Source organism: Hyaena hyaena, unplaced genomic scaffold (assembly GCF_003009895.1).
Source record: "Hyaena hyaena isolate Hyena2069 unplaced genomic scaffold, ASM300989v1 scaffold_2083, whole genome shotgun sequence".
Taxonomy (NCBI): domain Eukaryota; kingdom Metazoa; phylum Chordata; class Mammalia; order Carnivora; family Hyaenidae; genus Hyaena; species Hyaena hyaena.
The window spans coordinates 54538-81832 of record NW_024082704.1 but is presented as its reverse complement, the minus strand read 5'-3'; the positions used below and the strand labels follow the sequence as shown (position 1 = coordinate 81832).

Genomic DNA, 27295 nt, shown 5'->3' with positions numbered 1-27295 from the left:
GTGAATGCATGCACAAATTGCTATACCCAGCTCTTGAGGCTAATTCTAGTAACTCCCCTAATGGGTAAATATCAAAACATTCACCCACAGGACAGTGTGTACATATGTAGGAGACACAGAGCAAGACTCAGAACAAGAGAAAAACAGAGAAAGAGATGGAGAGTTTAGAGAAATCACAAGAAATGGTAGAAAAAATCACAAGAAACTGAGATACTGAAAAGAAACAAAAGGTGAAAAGGAAAGCAAAAGAGAGGTGCAGCTATTTATAGCTTGCCTTGTGTTCATCTAACACCTGTCTGGCTCTGGCTGCTATTACAGCAATGCTTTATGAAGGTTATACTGCCTTAAGGAATACAATAAGGATTTAACTTTCCTATACAGTTGCAGTATTCAAAATAAGGCTGGTAATTGGGTCATTTTATTAGGAAGCAACTATCACTAAGGAGTTTCAAGAGCTTTCCAGTCAGTCCTTCGTCAATCCATGTAACATTCATGGAGTAATGAGAGGGCATGGATTATGAATAATTAGTCCAGTTTTACCCTTTGTTCAGTAGGTTTTCATTCCACTTGGATACTGTCCCTCTTTTACAAACTGGATACTTAAGAACAAGGTCTAACAGTGGGTACATTAACTTTCATTAAATGTTTTCCCCTCCCTCCCTTTTCACTCCTAACTTCACATACTGCAAGAATGACTTAGAATTATGTGGAAAAGCTCAACAGTGCCCACACTGAATAATCTCTGAGTTCAGACCATGGGTTTCTGGTCGCGTACAGTTTCAATTATGTGGATGCTAATTAGTCAAGGTTGCGAATTCTTATAAGTGAAAGAGGTCAATGTAAGACACAGCATGAAGACAGAAACAGAGGAGAGTGAGGGCAATGGCAAATTAGGGGAATAAAAAAGAGGGAGAAAGAGGAGGAGGGAGCCAGGAATCTGTGGGATTCTCATTCCAACCTCTACAGTCCCTTACAAGTGTGCCACACAGCACACTTGATGTTATGAAATGCACTGGCAACTCTATTACCCTAAGGATCCCATATTCACTTAGAACCTTCAGCTCTGAAGGATGGGATGTGGGTCACAAGGCAGGGTCCCACTGGTCTCTTGCACTGGAATATGGATGTCGATTCCTCCTACTTTGAGACTAAACAGGCTCTGTCACTTCAGCTAGAACTGTAGGCAAATAATTCCCGGCAGAACTTGGCCTGTGGGTTGTCAGGGTTCCTATTTGATTAATTAAGCTGTCAGCATGGATGTTGTAAACACTGGATATTTTTGTTTGAAGGTTCAATGGTCATTATCTTTGCTTTGCTACCAGGAGAGAAAAGAGAGAGCAATGGCCTCCCATTTGCCTTTTTGACGGGGTGTTCTTATTTAGTAATAGTCCTTCATTGGAGACCCTCACTCAGTGCCACTGGTCCTGACTACAAAGTCTCTGAGGGCTCACCCCACCATCTTCTCTCTCACTGCCCTCTCTTCAGACCCAGGGTGGGGGTAGGGCATTACCAGTGGAATACAGAGCAGTGGGAAATTGATCCCATAGAAAGCTGCTGAAGGGTCACCTGTATCTAGAGTTAGGCTAAGCCAGTGCCTCCGCAAAAGTCTCCATTTACAGGTAGACAATCAAGGAATTTAGAGGAGAATAAATGGATTAATCCACCAAACAACGTAACTAGGATTAATTTCACTATATGATGACAATCTTGACCATGTGTCTGCCTTCTAAAGGGGCCGAAGTGGACAGAGGACTGGGCTAAGATTCTGATCATCTCCCCTTCCCTGCATAACCCTGGGTCAATCCCTCAATCCCTGTGCACTTCAGTTTCTGGATTTTTCAGTGAGGCTTACTCCTACTCACCCTGCTTTCCAGTGTTGTTGTGAAAGTAAGAAGAATGTTTTCATATATATTATCTCTTTTAATCCATAAATAGATGCCAGAAGTAAATATTTTCATGTGTGGAGACAGTCACTTGGGGGTTCAGCGATTTTGTCATTATTCTAAATGCTGAACTGGGACTTTCACTGGGTCTGCCTGACCCCAAACCTTCCCCATTGACTCTGCTCTGCTGGTTCCCACCCCCTTTATCAGAGGAGCTGTCATCCCTGATGTGATTCCATACTTGGTAAAGTGTCAGTCACTGTAGCACACTCTTTTTCCTCAGACCACAGTGTATTACCTTACTACACTTATTTGTCCATGCTCCCCTCCAAAAAAAAAAAAAAAAAAAAGAAAGAAAAGAAAAGAAAAAGGAAAAAAAAAAACCAAACCCACAATTTTACTACTTCTTGCTACAAGGTAATTTTTTTAAAGAGGAAAAATCCTACTGAATGATGTATTGCACATTTACCCTGTTGTCCAATAGTAACAGTCCTTCCCCTACCCTGCCCAAGTCTCTTACCGATGTCCCTGACAACAATCTCAGCCCTCCAATTTATCTTTCATGCTCTGCCACAGTAATCTAAAAAGAAAACACTTACAGCTTTTTAAAATATTCCTTTTAAAAAATCTTCCACAGCGGCTGTTTATAGAATAATATCTAAACTTCAAGTCAAGGCACAGGAGGCCATCAATACGTTTCCAAGTTTTCTTTCTCCATTAAACTTCACATTTTTTCCCTAGAATATACACTTTCCCATTTCATGGAGTCAACTCCTACTCATCCTTTGATATCCAGCACTTCCTGAGGGTGGGGGAAACTCTTCCAACTAGTCACATGGTCAATCTCTGTCTCCAAGATGCTTTCCAACCATTGTGCCCAAGAGACTGGCATTCAACTCAACCCTTAGTGTGCTGGCTGTCCCCTCCAGACTCTTTGAGAGCAGAGAAGGAACATATATTACTACTGCAACCCCAATACAGTGCTTTGCACATGAAAGGTGTTCTGAAAGAGTCCAATAAACACATTCAAAAGGAAAGTAAATCAACTTTATGATAACAAAAGCCAAACAAAAATCTGGCAAATAAATATATATAAATGTAAAAAGAAATGTAATCCTTTATGAAGAGAAAAGTTAGTGAATAGAAGTGCCAAATTTATAGAGTTATTTAAATGTTGGCACAAAATCTAAAGTATCAAAAAGAAAAAACAACAGATAGGATATTAACTTACCATAACCAATAGACTATAGTATTCTGCAGAATTAAGGTAATTTTTAACAGTAATTAAGCCTCTCCTAGACCGAGTTGTGCATTTTACTAAAGGGTGTTATGAAAATAAAAACATGGTAGGGGCGCCTGGGTGGCTCAGTCGGTTAAGCATCCGACTTTGGCTCAGGTCATGATCTCACGGTTTGTTGGTTCAAGCCCCGCATCGGGCTTTGTGCTGACAGCTAGCTCAGAGCCTGGAGCCTGTTTCAGATTCTGTGTCTCCCTCTCCCTCTGACCCTCCCCTGCTCACACACACACACACTCTCTCTCTCTCTCTCAGAAATAAATAAAAACATTTAAAAAAATGAAAGGAAAAACATGGTAGAGTAGTGTTTATAGTAAGACAATTTTGGGAAGCTAAAGGTTAAAGAAGATCTGCTTTTTGATGCTGTGTATCCCCAGAGACTTTAATATACTAATGTGTGCTGGGACTCTCCAAGAAAAAAAAGGCATGAAACACAGCATGACCTAAATGCATTTGACCATTTTTTTAAGGAGTCTTTCACATGACACGTGTTCTTGAGAACACACTCTGGGAAACATTGTCCTAGTTTCTTAGATGCCATTATTCATTACTTCATAGAGGCTTAAAAATGAACATACTTATCGTCAATGCAGAAACACACAGAGGGAAAATTTTGAAATGACATCCCATATAAATTCTGCTTTAAAATGATGGAATAGGTAGCCTATTTTTATTAAAACAAGCATGAGATAGTGGAGAGAGCATAGGCTAAGAAATATTTCTCTACATCTTACTAGCTGCATGATTTGGGACAAGAAATACCTTGGCAGAGAAACTGCACTATGTCCATGAAAATCACAGATGGTAATTTTTTAAAAAAAAGTTTATTTATTTTGAAAGAAAGAGTGTGAATAGGGGAGGGGTAGAGAGAGGGAGGGGGGAGAGAGGATCAATCCATCAGCTCATGCTATACCTGCTTACCTCCTACGTCTTTGAGAAACTTGAGGTCATCAGGCATGATGATCAGTTTCCTATCTTTCTACCTAATGCATTCACATTCTCCCATATCTCTTTCCCAACACCGTCAGAGGACACGGATTCCTCTTCCTAGACAAACCCTTATCCATGCCTCTTCACTTACTGCAGCATTCTCCCTCAGCCACCCAGCATTTCTCCTGAATCTTCAGCATTCCTCATCTATTAGCTCTGGCCCTTATGCCTCCATACATGTTCAAATACCTCCAATCCTAAAAAAAACACCCACATCAAAACACCACCTTCTCTAACCTACATTCTTCTCCAGTTACTATCCAAGTTGCCTTTTCTTCTCTTCCAAAAGGATAAGTCCGCATTTGCTATGTGCACTTTTCACATCTCATTTACCTTCAACCATTAAAATTTGGTTTCCCCCTGAGCAACCAGTGTCCCCATAACTTCTGAGTCTACTGGGAAGTTCTTACGTCCCTGCATCTCCTTGTTGTATTTGATAAAGCTGGTCAGGCTTTCTACTTTAAACACCCAACTCCCTTGGATTTGGTGACATGGCACTCCCTGATTTCCCTTCTACTTATCTGATCATGTGGTCTTTGTCTCCTCCAGGGGTTCTAGCTCCTGGACTGACCCCTTAAAGGTTGTCTGCTCTCAGGATTTGAGCCTCAGCCTGCTTCTTACTTGATTTACTTTGAAGGATCTTGCCGCCCATCTATAATTATAGTATGAAATCCAAACTGAGTCCCTAACCTTCAGAGACTATCTATTGGACATGTTTATCTGTAAGTCCCTCAAGTACTGCACTCAGCAGGCTCAGACCAAAACCCATTTATGCCTCCACTGTTTCACTGATGGAGGTAGTATGCATTGTGATTGGAAGAGAATGTCCAGGATCGAGTTGCAGCCCCAGCACTTTCCAGGTGTGACCTCAAGTAAGTTGCTTATACCACTCCAACCCTCATCTCATTTGAAAAATGGGGGTGACCATAGTCCCATGCCCACAGGGGTGCCTGAAGCATTAAATGGAAAGTACACAGCACCTCTGCACAGGTTCCAGTACTAGTGAGTGAATTATCAGTGGGAACCACAATCATCATTATTGTTTCCCACACTCACCCTTTTCTCCCAATTTCCCTGCATTCTTTATCCCATTTGGAGTTGCCAGCCTCTATTGTCATAGTTACACAACCCAGCAGCCCGGGAGCTGTATCTGATTCTTTCCTCCCCTCTGCTTGTGTAGACTGCCAATCACAAATTCTGTTAGTTTTGCCATCCAAACGTTCCTCAAATCCCATCCATCCTCTCCATTGCCACAAAGACTGCCCTAATCCAGGTTCTAATCCTCTCTCCAATCTTGAACCCCCCACTGAGAACTTTTAATGTCACTCCCATCCTTAAAATGTATCAGAGTCTGACACCTCAGACTGGCTTTCCATGAATGCTATTCAAGGAATTAGTGGAATAGAAATATTGAAGTGTTAAGGATATTTCAATGTTTTATGTGATTAAGAATGCAGAATATGGGGGAGTCTGGGTGGCTCAGTCAGTTGAGCATCCAACTTCAGCTCAGGTCATGATCTCACAGTTTGTGAGAGCCCCGCTTTGGGCTTGCTGCTGTTACCATGGAGACCACGTTGGATCCTCTGTCCTCTCCTCTCTTTCTGCCACTCCCCTGCTCACTCTCTGTCTCTCTGTCTCTGTCTCTCTCTCAAAAATGAATAAAAATATTTTTAAAAAAGAAGAAAAAAGGATGTAGAATATGTGCAATTGATATTATCCTGTAAATGCCTGGGCTCAGGGTGAATGCCCTCAGTGCGCCGTCAGTAAGAGCTCCACTTTCAGACCCATGGGATGGTGAAGCTGGAAGGGGCTTCTAGCGCACACCACTGGGTGTCCACCAGCATCCGCTCTTAGCACTCCCTGTTCCCCTCCTCTGAAGAGACTGGAAAAATGAAATAATCTCATGGTTTCTCTTACAGATAAGGGTGGCAAATGAGACATGAATAGTTTGCTGGAAGATTCTGGGAAAGCTTTCATTGTCTTGATGGGAGGAGCAGGCTTTGCTGAGGCCATGCCTCCCCTCTTCTTACGGCAATAACCAGAAATATGAAGCCTAGAGTTATGGGATCCATTGTGGGATTGAGAAAAAGGCAAGAGGATCTGTGAGGTGCTGGCCTATACACCTTGGGATGCCATGATTGGGCCCAGGGAGGAAGGAACTTGCTCATGAACCCTGTCTTTTTCTTGGAGGGCTCATCGGGTAGGGCTGCTTTGAGAGGGATGGCTGGTAAGGAATCCAGCTCAGAATTCTTTCCTCAGAATGACTCCTTCTCTCGACAGAGCATCAAACAAGTAAGGGACCTTAGGTTAAAGTATAACAAAGTAACACCATGAGCTGTTCCTGAGTTCTCACTGCTGGAGCTACAGGTTAGCAAAACCTATAATTAATCCTTCTCTGTTCCTTTCATGATGTGTCATGGCTTTAAGCTCAGAAGTGGAAAGAAAGAGAAGGTTCCATAGACCTTACCAGGTACATTTTTCAGCCATACCTACCTCCTCAAATGCATTAACACATCCTATCAAGCTCAGAGAAATTGTGCTCCACCAGCAACTAATGAACCTAGTTATCAAAGCACAGAGACCATCTGTAGCTCATGCACAGAAAGACTGGCCAAGAAGACTCACTAATTCCCCTGTTCACCTTCTCTAACCAGAGGACCCAGCAAACAAAGGATTAAGCTGGGACCATTCAAGAGAGTCTATTTATTTAAATGTTCCAATATAAAGAAAGGGAAAGAAAACCTTGATTTAAAGGCAGAATCACTTATAAATAAATCCTATGCCCTAGTTTCTGAAGACTGTAACAAAAGGTAACTTTAGGGGGCGCCTGGATGGCTCAGCTAGTTGAGCGACTGACTTCGGCTTAGGTCATGATCTCATCTTTCGTGAGTTCAAACCCCACGTTGGCCTCTGTGTTGATAGCTCACAGCCTTTGGCTCCTCTGTCCACCACCCCCACCCTGCCCTTCCCCTGCTTGTGCTTTCTCTCAAAAATAAATAAACCTTTAAAAGGGAAACCCCAGTATGTTAACATATCCCAGCTCATCTTACATAAAGTCATGGGGGAAAAGGGAACAGTAATAAGGAATTGAGCTAACTGGAAACAATTAAGTATAAAGTTACTTTTTTTCTGTGTTTTTAATATAATAATAGCTGGCTCTAGGTCACGGTTATATTCTTTGAAAGTAGTGTATAAATTGATCTTTCCTAATAAATCTAATTATGTTATAAACACTTTAAAAGAAATATTTGAAGACGTTTGTTATGTGTTATTTTTCACAAAGTATTAGCTTTTCTGGTTTTTTTTAATTTTTAATGTTTATTTATTTTTGACAGAGAGAGACACAGTGTGAGTATGGTAGGGACACAGACAGAGGGAGACACAGAATCTGAAGCAGGCTTCAGGCTCTGAGCTGTCAGCACAGACCCAAACGTGGGGCTCAAGCTCACAAATGGTAAGATCATGACCTGAGCTGAAGTTGGACGCTTAACCGACTGAGCCACCCAGGCACCCCTCTCTTTTCTGTTTTTTTTTAAATCACTACTTCCACTTTCTACATTTCCTGAAATGGAGGTGCACCTGCGTGTATAAGACCTTGTGTTTAATTTTATTTCCAGTGCAATTTGATACTTGTTTCTTCTCATTACAGTAATCACTTTTAAAATACAATTTTCATGGTTTTATTCAATCTTATTGAAAGAAATATTGCATTTTAAGAGTAAAATCTCTGAGCCCCATGAGTATCCCATGATGTGCTTTTTTCCACCCTTAGTCCTAACACTGGCAGTGAAATCTCAGGCGGTCGTGAAACTAGCTGAGTGACGCACAAAGGACAGACACTGCCTGGGATAAATCTGTCATTGCTCTTTTACGGCCCTTTAGAAATGTGTTTGAATTCTCATGCACTAAATAGTAGAATGTGGAATTTTGTTAGTTTTCTTTCCTTGTTTCTGCAATAACTTTGGAAAGACAAAATCCTCAAACATAATAACGCTTATTATGGGCTACACGTATTGGAATACAGCTTAACTCTAAAAGTACACATCATGGGCTCTAAGAAGGATTTAGAATGCGTGTTGGTTTTTAAAATATATAGCTTTTTATCTTAAAGCCAAATTTGTTATGCTTCCCCCTACCCCACCTTTTTACTGAAGGGACAAAAGTGATATTACACCTTTTGTAAAAGAGTTCACATGCTCACTGGGAGGTTGCCGTAGTAGCGCCCAGAACTTCCCCTTCAGGATAAGGCATCCTGTCCCAGTGGGTGGTTCGCAGTTCACACTGGGAACCCGACCTCAAGCTCACCTTGTCAGTTTTCTAAGACTTCCATTATCGTAGCTCTTTTCTGAAAGGTCTGTGGGAAAGAGCCTCAGACCTCTCAGTCAAGCCCACCTCAGAGACAAAGCTTTCCTTTCTCCTTGCTGCACTAAATATTTGGCTTTAAAGGAGAGAAAGGTCCTGTGTAGTTGAGACAAAACTGGGGACAGAACTTCAAAAGTGTGTTTGTTGAGTCACATGGAGTGATCATTATATTATAAAGGTATGAAGGGCATTTTAATTGACTCTACTCCAAACAGGTGTGCATACACACACACACCCACACACACACACACACACACACTTGAAAGAGATAAATAAAGAACATAAAGAAAGAAATAAAAATAAATTTTCATCAGATTTTTAAAAACATATTAGCTGAGGCATTTTTTTTCTCACCTGAAGTAACCATTATTAAAAATATGAACAATAATAGTCTGCTCCCTAAATGTAATGAAACTGTGGTTATTACATTTCACCTAATGTACAGGAATAGTGATTTAGTTTTTCTTTCTCTCACCCCACAACTGGGACAACAAACAGTCTGCCCAGAACCCACACATTGTACTGATGACATTCATTCTCACTCGGGGATCTCTTTCCTCCTCTCCCATTTCCACTCTGGCTGCAACCAATTTCCCCACATTTATGTATGAATTTGTCCTGTAAATGAGAGTACAAACCATATACCTCAAGTAGTTAGGGGTCAGAGATTTTTTTTTATAAGGAAGCGCTGTTTATTTTTAGCTCTGATTTTCTTATTTGTAATTTCTTTATATATATAATGTATACGTATAAATATAGATGTATATATAAATTACACATATACATATACATATATATGCATATGTATATCTCCACATAGATCAATAATTTTACCTAGATGCATATGTATTATCATATAATCATTCTTGCTTTTTTCCTCTCTTCCTCACTAGCTTCCCCTTTCCTTTTGCTTCTCCCTCCTTCTTACACTCCCACCAAGGAATGCATATCATCACCTGTGTGCGTGCTTCTTGCTTTTTTCTGTGCTCTCAACACTCTACAGAGCTATGCACAAACACAGTTACATGCATGTAGAGGAGATCATATGTACCCGTCCATATTTTATTTCCTTACCACTACCTCTATTGAAATCATCTGGCATAGGTCCAATTCATTCTTTTTTTAAAATTTCTTAATGTTTTATTTATTTCTGAGAGAGAGAGAGAGACAGTGTGAACAGGGGACGGTCAGAGAGAGAGGGAGATACAGAATCTGAAACAGGCTCCAGGCTCTGAGCTGGCAGTCAGCACTGAGCCCGACGTGGGGCTCAAACCCACGAACCGTGAGATCATGACCTGAGCTGAAGTCGGACTCTTAACTGACTGAGCTACCCAGGCCCCCCAATTCATTGTTTTTTTAACAGTAACAATTCTATATGTGAATATAGCCACCTTTCCATTATTAAGAGATTTTTATTTTTATGTTTTATTTTTTGCCGCTATAAATAATGCTGTAGTAAATGATAGCCATCTTTATAAACTAGATTTTAAATATCTTTGGTATAAATTTCTAAGAGTGGAGTTGCTAGCTCTAAGGCATATGTCCCCTTAATATCAACTAATCCTGCTAAATTGCATTCTAAAGAGGTTATGAAATTGTACATTTATATTGGCAATGTATGTTTTTCTAAATATACATACCAACAACAGATATTATATTACTTTTTCTAAATTTTTTCCTGTTGAATAGAAATGATTTTGGTTGACTTTCCCAGTCTACTAGTGAATTTGAGCATGTTTTCATATGATTACAGGTTATCTGGATTTTCTTTATTGTGAACTGTCTCTTCATATACCTTGTCTATTTTTCTATGGCTTGTCTTCATATTATCAATTTGTAAGAGATTTTTTTCTACATTAACCTTTTATCTCAGATGTATGTTCTGAATATTTTTCCAACTCTATCTTTTATCCATTGATTTCACTTGTGATATTTATATTTTAGTCATTTGTTCATATATATGATCATTTGTGGTATTTTGGTATGCATAATCCAAATATATATACATGTAAAATAATATATATAATTATACATATATAGATAAATATATTAAATATGAAAATATGTTAAGTGCACATACTTACATGTAGCAAATATATACATCTAATATGAATATACATATATATACCAAAATATGAAGGTGTAAAATATTAGTTGCTTCAGCAGCTAGTTGTTTATTTAAACAACATGCAAAAAACCAAAAAGCCCATGTACTTGTCTTACTGCATGAAACCAACAACTATATTAAGTAATCTTACATACTGAGATCGATTTCTGGATTCTCTATTCTGTTTCAAGAAACACTTCTGATAGTATGTTCTAAAATATACCTCTGATAGAAAATGCCCTACTATTCATTCTTTCTTTGTACCATTTTCTTGATTATTGCCAAGTACTCTTACAAATAAACTCTGTTATTTTATTCAAGACAAAAAATATACTGTATTAGGATTCCAATGGGAAATGAACTATATTTACACACTAATTTGGAGAGACCTAAAAAATTTGAGATATCACATCCAAAAACATATTTGTCTTTTCATTGGTTTTTCATGTCTTTTTTAAAGATTTAATAGCTGCTTTATTTGCACTCTGTGTCTTGTTTTTTAAAATTTGTTTTTACATTTCACAGTTTTAGTAACTGTGGAACATTTTTTTCTTATTTCTATTTCTAGGTCCTCATTACTAAAGAGAAAGGCTATTGACTTTTTTGTATTTATTTTACATCCAGTCATCTTACCAGGTATCTTTAAAATTTTTTTTAATGTTTATTTCCTTTTTGAAAGAGAAACAGAGTGTCAGTGGGGGAGGAACAGAGAGAGACACACAGAATCTGAAGCAGGTTCTGGGCTCTGCATTATCAGCACAGAGCCTGACACTGGGCTTGAACCCACAAGCCATGAGATCATGACCTGAGCTGAAGTCAGAGGCTTAACCGATGAAGCCACCTAGGCACCCAACCAGTTTTCTTAATACAATACTTTTTTCCTTGAAACTGTTGGGTTTTCTATACATACAATCATAGCATTAGCAAAATATGTAATTTTATTCTTTCCCAGTATTTGTAGACTATTTCTCTTAAACTGTTCATTTCCTGAAATCCTTAACAGCAACAACAAAAAAAGAATGGCAATAGCAAGTACCTCTGCCTAATTTCTGATTATAATTAAATGAATTTTTTGCCATTTAGGATATCAAAAGTTGTTGGTTTGGGATAAATAATCTTTATTATAATTGAGGAGATTTCTTTTACATTTGTTTTATTTAAATTCTTTAAAAAAAAAAACAGCTGCTCAGTTTAATCATGTTCCTTTCAGTGACTATTGATCTGATCACCTGAGTTTCATTGTATTTATATACAGGATTATATAGACAGTTTTTCTGATATTGAACCATTTTTTCTATTTTATGCATGTGTTTATTTGCTATATTTGTAAATTTCTAGATAAGTATTTACTAAAACGTGTGAAATATTAACAGCTATAACCTAAAGGGTTCCAGGATAAAATTAATTGGGGAAATGCTGAACCAAACAGACTTAAATGGTACTTCCCAGAACTGTTAAGCTAATGTGTATTGTCAACCTACAAAAGGAGATTAGAGTACAAATGTTCAGTAAACTTTATTTCACTAAAATATTTCTATATTTCATGAACCATTTCATGCAAGTAGTTTAGAGCAAAACAAACTTTGGTAAATGCTTGTATGGAGATTATATACTAAGAATTGCAACTAATTTTGGTACATAAAACCAATGAAATCATAAAGGTAAAGCGATAAACTAAAAGCCACAGTATAGGATGGCAAAACCATTTGTGAAAAATAATTTAATTAATCAACATTTAAAAAAAATGTTTTATTTATTTCTAGGAGAGAGAGAGAGACAGCGTGAGCAGAGGAGGGTCAGAGAGAGAGGGAGTCACAGACCGAAACAGGCTCCAGGCTCTGAGCTGGCAGCACAGAGCCGGACGCGGGGCTCGAACCCATGAACCGCGAGATCATGACCTAAGCGAAAGTCGGACGCTTAACCGACTAAGCCACCCAGGCGCCCCTAGTTAACCAACATTTTGTATTAATTATACTCACTGTTAGCATACAAGATTTTTACCTGGGTAGGCCCAAATTATTGATGTTTGGCATTATACAGACCCATCTTAGAGCATAAGGTGGTCCTGGGGCTGGATACAGTCCCAGCTCCAGCCAATTGTCAAAGTATAATTCTAGGAAATAACACAAAAATATCCCTTTCTACTATGCAACCTATGGTATCATGACATATCCCTTTGTACTATGCAACCTATGGTATCATGAGAATCATGAAGTGATGACATAGATGGACTATCATGACATGGCTTATGTGTGGCACTTACCAATGACATATTCCACTCTGAAGAGATCCTTTCTGGGGTCGTATGGACGATTGAAGTCGATCTGGATGAAGAAAGTCTGTCCTCTACGTACAATCAGGTGGTTGTTTTCATACTTGTCAGTGTGGTGGTCCACTTTATTGGTGTCCCATCTCTCCTTGAACAGGTGAACATTTGTGACATTAAGGTAGTCTACACACAAAGAAAACAATTAAGGAAAACCATTGAGTAACTTTGGTTTAACCACAAACTCAAAGGAACAGATTGTTTTTTCCTGAAGAAGCAAGGTAATGAGGCTTATTAGATAGAAATCTCTACAGGAGGCTAGTAGATTTGGGGGCCAGTCTCTTGTGACATTCTTGCTTTAAAGAAGATTTTAAAAGCTTTCCCCCCTCTGATCTTATTTTATACCACAGGGCACTCTTGTGGAATAGACAGAGCAGTTTTGAAGATGCCTCCCATATAGGTCTAGGTACAGAGAAACTAGGACCAGAGTTCAAGTCTTCACATTCTTAAGCTCATGCTTCTTTCATGATGACAGGTGCTCACCATCATGACTACCAACTCACTATGTCACTAACTAGGGATAAGCAGAGTATAGCCACTTTAATTTTCTAATCTTTGAAAAGGGAAGAATCAAATATGACAAATCTTCAAAGAGATGTTACAAGGACAAAGTTAAATCTTTAATCCAAAATTCTTCTCTTACCTCAGAAAGGGTCAAATACCCCTCCTTTGGTATTTCTAAAAGTAGATCTGATCCCTCAAAAGGAAGAAAGAAAAAAACAACTGTAGAGAAAGGATACTGACATGTCATTGAGATAGATATAACTGTTTACCCTTTGAACCTGCAGAAACAAGCTTCACATTCCCCTAGCTCCTAAATGACCAGTCTGGAAGTCAAACCATGGTCTGCAGCAAAAATCTGTAGGTTTTACTTTTGGGTTTTGGAATTGGGAGGGCATATGTCAGTTATACACTTATTTGAGAAATGATAGCACTGGATAACAACTAGATTCCCTCTTCTTCCATTCCCCCTGCATATAATCACTGAATGTGGAGGTAACTCTATCCATCTACATTGTAGTTTGCAAGATCTAGTCTAGAGACAGATTTCTGTGTGCACACTTGGAGTTCTAAAGGGAATTTCAGGAGAGAGGTTGGTGAGGTACACTAGCTTCCTACCTACCCACCCGTTTCCTGACCGCGTCTGCTGCATGTTTTGTCCTCACGGTTGTGAACACAGTGTGCACATCTGCTGAGCCTTTGTCATGCCGGAGCATCACCCTTAAAGACTCCAAATGCCTTCCTTTGCTTTTACACAGGAATCCTGTGCAGGACACATGGTCCACTCTGGCCTCATTTTCAAGAAGTTGGGCTCATTAAGATACTCTCCAACTCTAAAGTCTGGGAGTACCTGAAACATTCTTGATTAATTCAAACTCCAGGTAATCCTGAGTTTGAAACTCAGGCCTCTTAATTACTTAGGTAAGGGATTTTGGCTCACAGAAGCTGAGCTTTCTCACTCTTCAAATGAGGATACTAATACTTCGAGAATTTCTACAAAGATTCAATGACATAATATGACAACAGCTCTGGTACTTTGCATGGCACATATTGGGGCCATAGTCTTACTTGTGGCTAGCTTAAATATAAACTCTGATGGTTGGTGTGGTGCTCAGTGGGTTATTGTGACTGTGATATTACAGCACATAGAAAGTGCAAGATACAGTTTTATTTTTACCCCATCACAGAACCTTGAACATGGTCCCCTAAAGGGCACTTTCCTTCCATTATGTTGTGGGTGGAAGAAGTTTAATTCTCTAGACCTCTCTCTTCTAAGCTGTCTTTCCCCTAAGTTCTCTGGCCTTATTAAGGTCACAATCCCCAGTGTTAAGCCAGCTTCAGAAAGAGCTGGAGAATCATAAATGTCTTAGTTGAAAAGGACCTTAGTAATCAACTCATCTGGTCATTTTCCTTGGCACTGTGTTTTTCCATAATGTTTCATTTTGTTTAAATGTCTAAAAAATTAATCCTCAGAAATGGGGTTAATCAGCTCTCCATTCATCAGCACGATAGGAAGGAGTGCACTGATATAGCCTCACAGAATCTCTGAGGGAAAAGGCACTTTCTAAAGCATCTGATACACCTATGCACTGCATGAGTCTGCATGAAACATCTTGAAAGCCTGAATGTTTAGGCCTTTTGTCTTCATCTGAACAGAAAACCCACTATCTTTCAAGGCAAACCATCCATTTTTAAACAATTTTCATTATTTGAAATACCTCCTTAAGATGAACTGACATTTGCTTCCTTGTAATTTTTCTAACCATGGATCTTGGTCTGACTTATGGATAAATATAGAATACTTCCTATTCATTTCATCTGGTACTCCTTAGGTATGTTAAGGCTTCTATTCCTTTCACTAAAACATTCACTATTTCTTCAACTCTTCTTTTCCAGAACTTTTACCCACTACTCTGTTATGAATATATTCCATTTTATTAAGTTCCAGTGAAAAGCAATGAGATTGCTACATCTTTCCAAATAAGTATTATATTTCTATTATTTCAGTCCAAGATATCATTAGTATTTTAAATAGTTGTATTTTATTATTGATCAACATGAAGTGTCTGATAAAGAAAAAGCCTTAAAAATACATTCTAATGTCATTTCTATGATTAGGATTCAATCTAGACCCTTAGAAACCACTCACTCATGTTTCTATTTAGCCATATCTAAGCAAAGGTTTTCTTCTTTGCAACTCAGTTTTAAGGCTTTATATGTATCCATATTGAATTTCATCTTACTGAATTTGGTTAATTGTTCCAGGCTCTTAATGTAATTTTAGACCCTAAGCATATGTTCAATATATTTAATATTCTCCCCAACTTGCTGTCCTCCAGGAATTTTGTGTGTCATTTTATGTTGCCATTCAAGACATGAATATAAATGCTGATTAGATCACCGCCTAATAAATACAAGCTAGATAAATGCACAGTGGTATATACTAAATATTGAAAAGATAGTTATGACATAGCACCCTAAATATTTTGATAAAGCAGTACAGGGTATTTGATGGAGGAGGGTATCTGGAAGGTATAGGGAACCTGTAACTCAAATTTGGGAGGTGGGGATTAAGGAAGCTTTTTGAAGGAAGTGAGGTATAGAAGCAGTGGTCAGAAAGATGAGCAAGTTCTCCAGGTAGAAAAAGGGGTGAGGAAGGATGTTTCAGGGAGACAGGAGGTTGAGTAAAGACTGAGGCAAGCGGGTGTGTGGTTTACTTAAGAAACTGACGTATAATTGGTTGGCTGGAGTTTGCTAGAGGGACTCCAGAAGAAGAGTAGCCAGGAGGCATTCATGCAAGCCCTGTAGACCATGCTAAGGAATTTGGATTTTAACTGCATTGGGGATCCAGTGAAAAATCTGAACTAGCAAACTGACATGATTGGATTGATGTGTATAAATTTCATCTGCTTCTGATGACAGAGTAAGAAAAGGAATGGATGGTGGCAGTGTTGGAGGCAAGAAGGTCAGCTAAGAGGCTGCTGCAGTACTCCAGGTGAAAGATGAGGTGAGTCTAATCTGCCTCCAGGTAATGAAAGCACTGGTCCTGGAGCACTGCCAGGATTGTCTCATCTCATCCCACCTCTGCTTCAATGACAATGTGCCCCTGAAAATGAGTATATTAGCTTTATGCCTCAGCTTCCTAAGCAGCCTCGCCAAAGGAAAATATAAAGCTGGAAAGAGAAATTCAAGGTTTTTCGGTTTTGTTTTGTTTTGTTTCTTAGTATCTGGCTCTCACTGGCTTTATTTCTATTGTAAATGAAAATTCTGGCTTTCTAGTTCTATGAACCTATCTAGTGAATTTGGTTAATGTCTAGTGAGTCTGGTTAAAGTCAGTCTATCCCTTTGTGTGGAACCAAAAAGGACCTCAAATAGCCAAACCAAAATGGGAGGCACCACCATCCCAGAATTTAGCCTCTACTACAAAGCTGTCATCATCAAGACAGTGTGGTATTGGCACAAAAGCAGACACATAGACCAATGGAATAGAATAGAGAACTCAGATTTGGACCCAAAAATGTACAGCCAACTAATCTTTGACAAAGCAGGAAAGAGTATCCAATGGAAAAAAGACAGCCTCTTTAACAGATGGTGCTGGGAGAACTGGACAGCAACATGTGGAAGAATTAAACTACATCAATTTCTCACACCATACACAAAAATAAACTCAAAATGGATAAAGGACCTGAATGTGAGACAGGAAGCCATCAAAACCCTAGAGGAGAAAGCCGGAAACAACCTCCTTGACCTCAACCGCAGCAATTTCTTACTTAACACATCCCCAAAGGCAAGGGTATCAAGAGTAAAATTGAATTATTGGGACCTCATGAAGATTAAAAGCTTCTGGAAGGCAAAGGAAATAATCCGTAAAACTAATAGGCAACTGATGGAATGGGAAAAGATAGTTGCAAATGACATATCAGATAAAGGGCTAGTATCCAAAATCTATAAGGAACTCACCAAACTCCACACCCGCAAGACAAACAATCCAGTGAAGAAATGGGCAGAAGACATGAACAGACACTTCTCCAAACAGGACATCCAGATGGCCAACAGACACATGAAATGATGCTCAGCATCCCTCCTCATCAGGGAAATACAAATCAAAACCACACTGAGATACCACGTCACATCGGACAGAGTGGCTAAAATGAGCAAATCAGAGAACTCTGGATGCTGGTGAGGATGTGGAGAAATGGGCACCCTCCTACACTGTTGGTGGGAATGTAAACTGGTGCAGTCCCTCTGCAAAACAGTGTGTAGATCTCTTTTTTTTTTTTTTTTTTAATTTTCCTATGACCCAGCAATAGCACTGCTAGGAATTTACCCAAGGGATACAGGAGTGCTGATGCATAGGGGCACATGTACCCCAATGTTCATAGCAGCACTCTCCACAATAGCCAAAACATGGAAAGAGCCTAAGTGTCCATCAACTGAAGAATGGATCAAGAAGATGTGGTTTATCTATACAATGGACTACTACATGGCAATGAGAAAGAATGAAATCTGGCCATGTGTAGCAACCTGAATGGACCTTGAGGGTGTTATGCTGAGCGAAATAAGTCAGGCAGAGAAGGACAGATACCATTAAAACATTAAAAAAAAAAAGACAATGGAATGTTTGCTTTACAGGGTTAGTGTAAGGATTAAATGAAAAAATGTATGTAAAGTGCTTTAGCACAGTGTCTGACACCTAGTAATGTTCACAAATTATTTTCAGTGTATTATCATTGTTATTATTAAGAGAGGAGAATAGCATAGTGGATAAAAGTATAGATTTAAAAAAAATTTTAATGTTTTATTTATTTCTGAGAGACAGACAACATGAGTAGGGGAGGGTCAGAGAGAGAGGAAGATACGGAATCCGAAACAGGCTCCAGGCTCTGAGTTAGTTGTCAGTACAGATCCCAATGCAGGGCTCGAACCCATGAACCATGAGATCATGACCTGAGCAGAAGTCAGATGCTTAACCGACTGAACCACCCAGGCACCCCTAAAAGTATAGATTTTTGAGCCAGATTGCCTGGACTCAAATTCCAGCTCTGGTACTTACTATTGCCATGACTTTAGACAAGTTATACAAACTGGCTGTGCCTCAGTTTTATGATCTGCAATACGGGGGTAGTGTATTCTGATTACAGGTTTGCTTTTCTTGCATTTCCACAGATGGATGAAATAATTTTTTCCTCTTTATTCTCAGAATATGTTTTTCCGTTTTTTAATACAAATTTATTATCATTATGCACTTTGTGTTATCCTAATATAGGCCATTTAATCTATGAAACTGCAAGCCCTTTGAGGACAAGATCTCATCCTCACTGTACCTGGGACGGTGTAAAAAGAAACCATAGGAAATACGCTGCTTTTCACTTTAAACTAATGTAATGTCTGAAAATTTGGAGCTTGGAGTTGGTTATTCCTCATAGAATGGGTATTCTATTTATCATAAGATTAATCACAAGATTCCTTTAAATGTTATTTATCAGACAATTTTGTTCTTAACAGATACCAGTTTCAGGACTATATGTAGTATATTGTATATATATATATATATGTGTGTGTGTGTGTGTGTGTACAGTATATTATATGTTGTACAGTATTGAAGATGGTGATCAGCAGTTTTGTAACATGAGGCCTCCAGAGCAGCACTTTTATTTCAGACTGGAATAAAAATGCCGTGCCCTGATAGTGCATAATTCACATATTGCTTATAACAAAGGGTAAGCAAGAGTACTAATAGATTTGTTTTTTAGCCTAAACATTAAGCCAAAAAAACCCTATGATTTCAGGGTAGCCTGGGTGGCATTGGTTGGTTGGGCATCTGTCTTTGGATCAGGTCATGATCTTGCAGTTAGTGAGTTCGAGCCCCGCATTGGGCTGCGTGCTGACAGCTCAGAGCCTGGAGCCTGTTTCAGATTCTGTGTCTCCCTCTCTCTCTGCCCCTCTCCTGCTCACGCTCTGTCTGTCTCTCTCTCTCTCTCAAGATGAAATGAACATTAAAAAATTAATAAAAAAAACTGTGGTTTCATAGTGAAAAAATATACATAATGTATTTATATTTGTCACATAAATATATATCAAATATTTATTTATAAATATAAATTAAATAATGATAATATATAAGATAAACATATATTAACGTATACATGAAGAATTTGTTTTAACATAGTGTAGTCTACAATGTTGTCATTTTGATAACACTTATTCTAAGTATGGAGTCTTAAAAAATTCTATTTTTTTTCTAAATAATCTTTCCATTCTTTACTGCAATAACCCTGCAACAGGTCAGTGCTTACCTGTTGGCACTGTAATGGAAAATTACAGTTGTGCTCTATATGGGGAAAAACCAAGGCAATGATAAGTAAGATTTCCCTTTCTAATCTCTTAAAATAAAAGCACATATTAAAATAATTTAAACCAAGGAAAAATTTCATTAAAAAAATAAAACTTGACCAAGACATGGAAGATTAAAAGTGACAGTGAGAGTTTGAGAGTTTAAAGAACTAACGTTGTAGACTTCAGTTAAATGGACAAGACATATATAAGGGTAACCAACAGAGTGGTTTATCCTTTAGAGGGAGAAAGAAAGGACAGCATAGCTCTATGGATTTGCTAGGGGTTGGCCCAAGCACTGGGGAATAAGGTGAGGTCTCCAAACCACTAATTAAACAACATTTCTTTCGTTGCTCATGGACAGTCACCACAGATCAAGCTTTGTGTTCAGTGTTTACAATACCTAGCAATAGCAAGGGCTCTACAGATTTTGGTCATAAAAATTGAGCATAGATATAAAAATATCATAGTTCTTTCTATTGTCCATTTTGGTCAGTGCTATCCCTCTTCGTGTAGTAAACACTTAGTAAACATTCATTAAGCTGGCAAATTGATTTCTGCTTTGCTTATTGGATTAATGAGACCTAGTTTTGATTGAAAGAGCCTTCTCATCCAGGCTCTATTTGCCATAAACAGGAAATGAATTTGCTTCTCCCTGTCCAAGCCCAGTTCCTGACAAAATGGAGCCACTCATTGCTAAGCTATTTTTTTTTCTTTTTAGAGAGATATTGTAGCTGGAAAGTTGGCAGCTTGCTCTTTCAAAGTGACAGCTTTCAAAAAGTCTACCTAACACAATTTAGCCTAATTCCAAACATATCAGAAAATGGACTGGTTAAAAAAAGATCTGTCCTCATGAGCCAGCTGCCTCCTGGTCCTCCTACCCTTTCCATAATATGAAAAAAAATAGATTATTTTCTCCTTAGGTTGTAAAAATATTCTTCAGAGAATGATTACACCTGTCACAGATGGAATCTTGAAATAAGTTAAATGTTTAGGTTCATATCCTAGGAATTCCCTAGTGAACTGAAATCCTCATGCAATCTTTGGTAATACTATTATCAAACTGTAAGCATAAATACTGTCCATGAGGAAGTAGGTCTGTTTATTGTTGAAACAACAGGATAAATGTTCTTCTCATATTTCTTTTGGATACCCCAAAATTTAAAGTATCATTAATTAGAATGAATAAAACCATTTTCTTAAAAAGCAGCTTATTGGTTTTTAAAAACTTTTTTAAATGTTTATTTACCTTTGAGAGAGAGAGACAGAGACAGAGATAGAGTGCGAGTGGAGGAGGGGCAGAGAGAGGAGATGCAGAATCTGAAGCAGGCTCCAGGCTCTGAGCTGTCAGCACAGAGCCTGAGGAGGGGCTCGAACCCATGGAATGTGAGATCATGATCTGAGCCAAAGTCGGACGCTTAAACCAACTGAGCCACACAGGCACCTGGCAGCTTATTGTTTTTAAACTTGCCATTCAAATGCCTTGTACCATAAACTGTATAAGAAATGTTTAGCTGCTCCAACTTCTTACTTGACACCTCTTCAAAGGCAAGGGAATCAAGAGCAAAAATGAACTATTGGGACCTCATCAAGATTAAAAGCTTCTGGAAGGCAAAGGAAATAATCCGTAAAACTAATAGGCAACTGATGGAATGGGAAAAGATAGTTGCAAATGACATATCAGATAAAGGGCTAGTATCCAAAATCTATAAGGAACTCACCAAACTCCACACCCGCAAGACAAACAATCCAGTGAAGAAATGGGCAGAAGACATGAACAGACACTTCTCCAAACAGGACATCCAGATGGCCAACAGACACATGAAATGATGCTCAGCATCCCTCCTCATCAGGGAAATACAAATCAAAACCACACTGAGATACCACGTCACATCGGACAGAGTGGCTAAAATGAGCAAATCAGAGAACTCTGGATGCTGGTGAGGATGTGGAGAAATGGGCACCCTCCTACACTGTTGGTGGGAATGTAAACTGGTGCAGTCCCTCTGCAAAACAGTGTGGAGATCTCTCAAAAAATTAACAATAGAACTCCCCTATGACCCAGCAATAGCACTGCTAGGAATTTACCCAAGGGATACAGGAGTGCTGATGCATAGGGGCACATGTACCCCAATGTTCATAGCAGCACTCTCCACAATAGCTAAAACATGGAAAGAGCCTAAGTGTCCATCAACTGAAGAATGGATCAAGAAGATGTGGTTTATCTATACAATGGACTACTACATGGCAATGAGAAAGAATGAAATCTGGCCATGTGTAGCAACCTGAATGGACCTTGAGGGTGTTATGCTGAGCGAAATAAGTCAGGCAGAGAAGGACAGATACCATATGTTTGTGCGTATAGGAGGATTAGGAGGAACTTAACGGAAGACCATGAAGGAGAAGAAGGGGAAAAATAGTTGGGAAGAGAGAGGAAGGCAAACCATGAGAGACTCTTGAATGCTGAGAATAAACTGAGGGCAGAAGGGGTAGGGAGAGCCGGAGGGGGGTGATGGGCATGGAGGAAGGCACTTGTGGGGATGAGTACTGGGTGTTTTATGGAAACCAAGTTGACAATAAACTGTTTGAAATTAAAAAAAAAGAAGAAATGTTTAGCTGCTCAGAGGAAGCTGGAGTAAGAAGTGAGGCCAGCATCTTCTCCAGGGACTGAAATCTGTCTGGTCTACCTCTCCTTTTGCTGGAAGTATCTCAACTGCAGCCTCTAAATATATTTCCTTTTCTCCATTTTCTCCTCACCATTGAAATTACCTTCATGAAACATAATTATGATGATGTCATTTTGCTCTTTAGAATACTTTACAAGTCCTCCTTTATCTGCAGGAGGAAATGTAGGGTCTCAGTGTACCTCAGTGTAGAATAGGTCCCTGCCTAATTTCCCCAGGCTCATCACCCACCATATCCCCATTACTTGATCTATAGTATTCTCTCTGCTAGAAATGCACTTATCTGCCTCGAATACTCTTATTCATTCTCTGAGACCCAATCCAGATATCCTTTTGTCACAAAGCCTTCCACACCCTCTTTCCCACTGTACCCACACCATGTCATTCCTTTCTCTGTTCTTTTGCTGCAATTGGCATAATTTCTGTTACACTCTTTTTGCATGGAATTCCATGATCTTTCTCTATTTCATCTACAGATGGAAAGCCACTTGAGGCCAAGGATTGGCTTACTCATCTTTGTGTCCTCAGAGAGAACTTAGCATAGTTGCTGACATATAGGTGGCAATCATTAAATGCTTTTACACAAATCTAATGAAAGAATGAATTGATTCTATACAACCTCATTTCTGAATCATACATTAAATGCCTTTCTTATTCTTTTAAAAGCCTTCAATCCAGAGAGGTTTATTCGCCACAAAGGAGAGATTTATAATTAACTAGTTAACTAGTTGATCTGGTTCTGACAGGGAGTGTGGTGGGAAGGGGGAGATGCTCAGAGGCACAAGACCCCATTAGCTTGAAAGATTCTAGATCTCTCTTGCATTTGATTTTTTTAAAAAAAGAAATCCAGACTTGCTTTCCAGTTTGAATTCATCACATTAGATCTGTCCAACAAGGATTATAATCACCACTGCAAATGATCACCTATGGTTAATAATGCAGAGTCAAACCAGACCAAGAATATAAGGTTATCTTCCAGAACATTACATCTCCTAAAATAACCTTTGAGACCAGGTAAGCTGTAGAGAGATTTTCAGAAATAACCACTGAGCATGCAGAACAGTCTATTAGGAAGAGATGCAAATCCAGAAATATGAGGAGATTTTCACGTACTATTCCCTGCTACAACTGAGTTCAAAAGGGGGTATTAAGTAGCCCTAAAAACACATGAGGATGTCAAACATCACCAGTGAGACTGGTTGGTCCTATCTCTGGGGTTTCACTGTCACCTCAAATATTTCAATTTTTTGTAAATATTGTGCCGCTGAATGGGAGGAACTTCATGTGGGTTTATACAGTCTGAAATGCAGGCCAAAGTCATTCTCAACCAGCTATTCACAAAAGCTGTGAATTAAGGGTATTACTCACATTCAGTGTGCATTACAAACATCGCCTGCCACAGGGCTATTTGAAGTGAAAAATCTGCCATTTCCCCCCTTTCCTCCTCTTGCCTAGAGCTCTGCCTTCTCAGTCAGTTTGGTAAGAGTAGCTTGCTAAAGGGACAGTTGGAAAGAGCTTCCATTGAAACAAATGAGAGTTTGCCTTAGGGCTTTGTGAGCCAGAGTGTCCTCAGACAGAGGCTCAGGGAGATCCAAGATCTCTTGGACGCCCCTAGTGGTTATTGCATAAACTGCAAGAAGAAGTAAGCTAAAGATGGTGACTGCCTTAGCAGGGGATGACTTGGGACAAATCGATGTATTTCGTGTCAGAAAATCTGCTTTTGGCACAATTAAAGAGAAATTTGAAATGTAAAGGATAATTAGGAGACAGTCCTCCTTGATCAGATGGTTTGCATGCTGGTATTTTTCTTCTCTTCTAATCATCTAGCACTTCCCTCTATGCTCCCTGGGTTCTGAGACCTTATTTTCATAGCTAGTAGCAATTAGTTCACATTAAATGCATGCATGTTTGTGAAATCTGGAACATGCTATTAATAATAAGATTTATAATGACTCCAGGGCTGGTGAGTCATTCAATTCTCCAGTGATTGACTGTTCATTCATTGTACAAATAGTCATTGGACACAAACACTCCTCTGCAAAGGCCTGTAATAGGTATTCCAGAATGTCACTTGGGCTATGGACACATATGACTGCCAAGCAAATGATGACTGATTTTTCCAAATAATTCACTTCAATATTATTCCCCACCCGTGCCTCCAAAAATAAACAAAAACCAGTAATCACAGATTTTTTAAAAAATCAACCCACCTGCTCAAGTTCTTTGGAAGTTTTGACTTTTTATTAGGAACATATTGTTCAGATTTCAGATAGACAGGCCCTGCAGGTGGTTACATGTTCCCCTTAGAAACAAGTGTTCACTGGGGTGGGCCCCTAACCTAGTAGGGTACGATAACTTTTTTCTGAATCAAGGAGCATTTGTTAGTCATGTCCTATAGATCAAGTATCTCATGGGCACTGGTCATTTGATAACAATGACAGCTGTGAAGTAGGTATTGCTTCCATTTTCCTGATGGAGAAAATGAAGCTCCCCTAGGTGACAAAGTAAGCAAGTGACAGATGTGGAAACAGAACCCAGGTCTTCTGAGTCTAGGGTGCTCTTTGCTACATCTCACTTCTCTGTACACATTTCTCCTCACTGATCCTGTGCCTCTCTCTCTTTTTGTTCTTCCTTGCTTTTTCTTTTATAGCACCTTGGCTGCCATTCCCCAGGGCCCAGAGCTGCCAGAGGGGAATTTTGCTAGAAAACTGAATATACCAAGGTAATCTGCTTCATAATCTTACAACCTCATGCTTTCCAATTTTATTTGCATTCAAAGGATGGATGGAAGGAAGGAAGGAAGGAAGGAAGGAAGGAGGGAGGGAGGGAAAGAGGAAAGGAAGGAGGGAAGGGAAAAGGAATCCTATCTTAGACTGGGCAGTGAAGGAGTGAACATTAACTACTTACTTTGTCCCCAGTTTTCTCATCTGTTTTGTGGAGATTTAGATGATTAAATCTTTAGATGATTAAACCTTCCTCACTTATAACATGGGGATTAGCAAGTCCTTTTTAACTCTGTTCTATGGCTCCACCAGTGAAGTTGTAGAGAATGTGGCACCCAGCTGGGAGAGAACTATAAGTTCAGAAGTTTGTCTGGACCCTTCTATTCAACTGAAGATGCCCTTCTGTAAGCTCCCTCCTCCAAATTTGGATGGTACCCTAATGGATGGTATTAGATCTCTCTCTGTTTTCATAATTGGATATCAAATCCTCTAGATGTGATAGTAACACAATCAAACCTGTCCACAATGTGTGAGCAGTTCTCTGCTTTGCTGGACTTGTTAATAATCCGCATTGTTCTTTTTCTTTGCTTTCAAGTGCTGATCTCTTTCTGAGGAGGTAACTAGCCATGCACCACAGTGTGATCTTGGGTACCTCTATCCCAGCAAGTGAATGTTCACCTTCTAGTGAAACTTAGCACAGCGTCCCCTCAGGAGCAAAAGTGGGCTTGGTGCTACTGACAAAAAGTGCTCCCTGCTAGATGCCATTCAGGGACATGAGTCTGAATGTCCCCCCTACCCCGCTCCAGCCCCCGGGCCCAAGGGAATGGCTCCGGTGTCACCAAGCCACTGCTGGCACCTGGGCCCCATCAAGGCTGACAGGGCTGAGTGGAGGTCAGCTGCTAGCTGCTACTCCCAGAGCAGGTCTCTGGGGATCAGTGGAGGAGAGAGCAGGGGAAGCAGCTTGCCTCACCTGCTCACCAGGCTGCTCTGGAGAGACATAGAGGGCTTCCATCTCCATTACTGTCAGAGTCTGGCATCTTTCTCCAGCTCTGAAATTCACAGCAATGGAGAGGGGAGGGAGGAGGGAGAAGGAAGAAGGGAGGAGGCACAAGCCAGACAATCAAAACAGCCACAATATTTTGGAAGTGGAAACTTCCAGCTAGAGAGTATTTTTAAAAAACAGAACGGCAGCCCTGGAAGAGGCATCCACTAAACGAGTGCCCTTGTTTTATATAGGAAAGAGCCAAGAGGTAGAAAGACAAAGTGACTTCCCTGGGATCAGAAAGCTATTAAGTAGCAGAACTGGGACAAGAATCTGGATCTTTGGTCCTTTGACCACTCCAAAGAAGGTTGGGGGAGTCTTTTCTTTAATACCAGACACTGACAGGGGAAGCTCTTTTGTGGGAGCTTAGGAGATAAAGGATGCTGAACCAGCCAGTGCCTGCAGGGAGAAGCAGGTGGCGGTGCCTGTACCTTGCAGGTTGAAACCCCGGGGTGTCAGCCCCTGAATCTCCACAGTGGGGAGGTCATCCTCTGCAGCATTGGAGGTATTTCGGGGCAGGGCTCGCCTGCCTCCAAATGCAGGTGCGGAGGTCTCCGACATTCTCAGCTTCACAAGCTCCTTGTGGGGGGATGGAGTGGAGGGAGGGAGACACAGAAGAGGAATAGGAGGTGAGTTACGTTTGAGACAAGGATTCAAAAATAGAGAAACAGACATATCTGTGTGAGATAACACTGGAGCAACACATTTTGAGCTTCGCATAAATAAAACTTGAGAAGTGGCAGTAAAGATTAGTCTAATGATGGAGTATAGCTCCCCAAGGATCTCGGGGAGATTTCTTGTTTGTCAAAACATATGGAAAGCAGAAGAAAAGGGCCTTATTTGAAGAAATGAAAAATGTAAATGATTTTAGAAAGCAGTATTTTTTATCCCCTCATTACCTCTAAAGGCAATATCTTTGTGAGAAATGTTTACTGTCATATGCCTGTATGTATGTCCATTTCATATAGGCTTGGGAAACCTAACTTACTTTTAAGAATAACCTCATTCAGCCATGTCTAGATAAGCAGCATCCTCTAAAGCATTCATGTT

General features: G+C 39.6%; 1 protein-coding gene across 1 annotated transcript in view; it reads right to left on the bottom strand.

Moving 5' to 3' along the window:
- Window positions 1-27295, bottom strand: part of LOC120227197 (coagulation factor XIII A chain-like) — a 51125-nt gene that overhangs the window by 22341 nt on the left and 1489 nt on the right. The window contains exons 2-3 of the mRNA XM_039225353.1: window positions 26677-26824; window positions 12900-13088 (exon numbers count right to left, since the gene is read on the bottom strand). Coding sequence (XP_039081284.1) covers window positions 12900-13088; window positions 26677-26806 — 319 coding nt within the window. The 5' untranslated portion in view covers window positions 26807-26824. The remainder of the gene's footprint in view (window positions 1-12899; window positions 13089-26676; window positions 26825-27295) is intronic.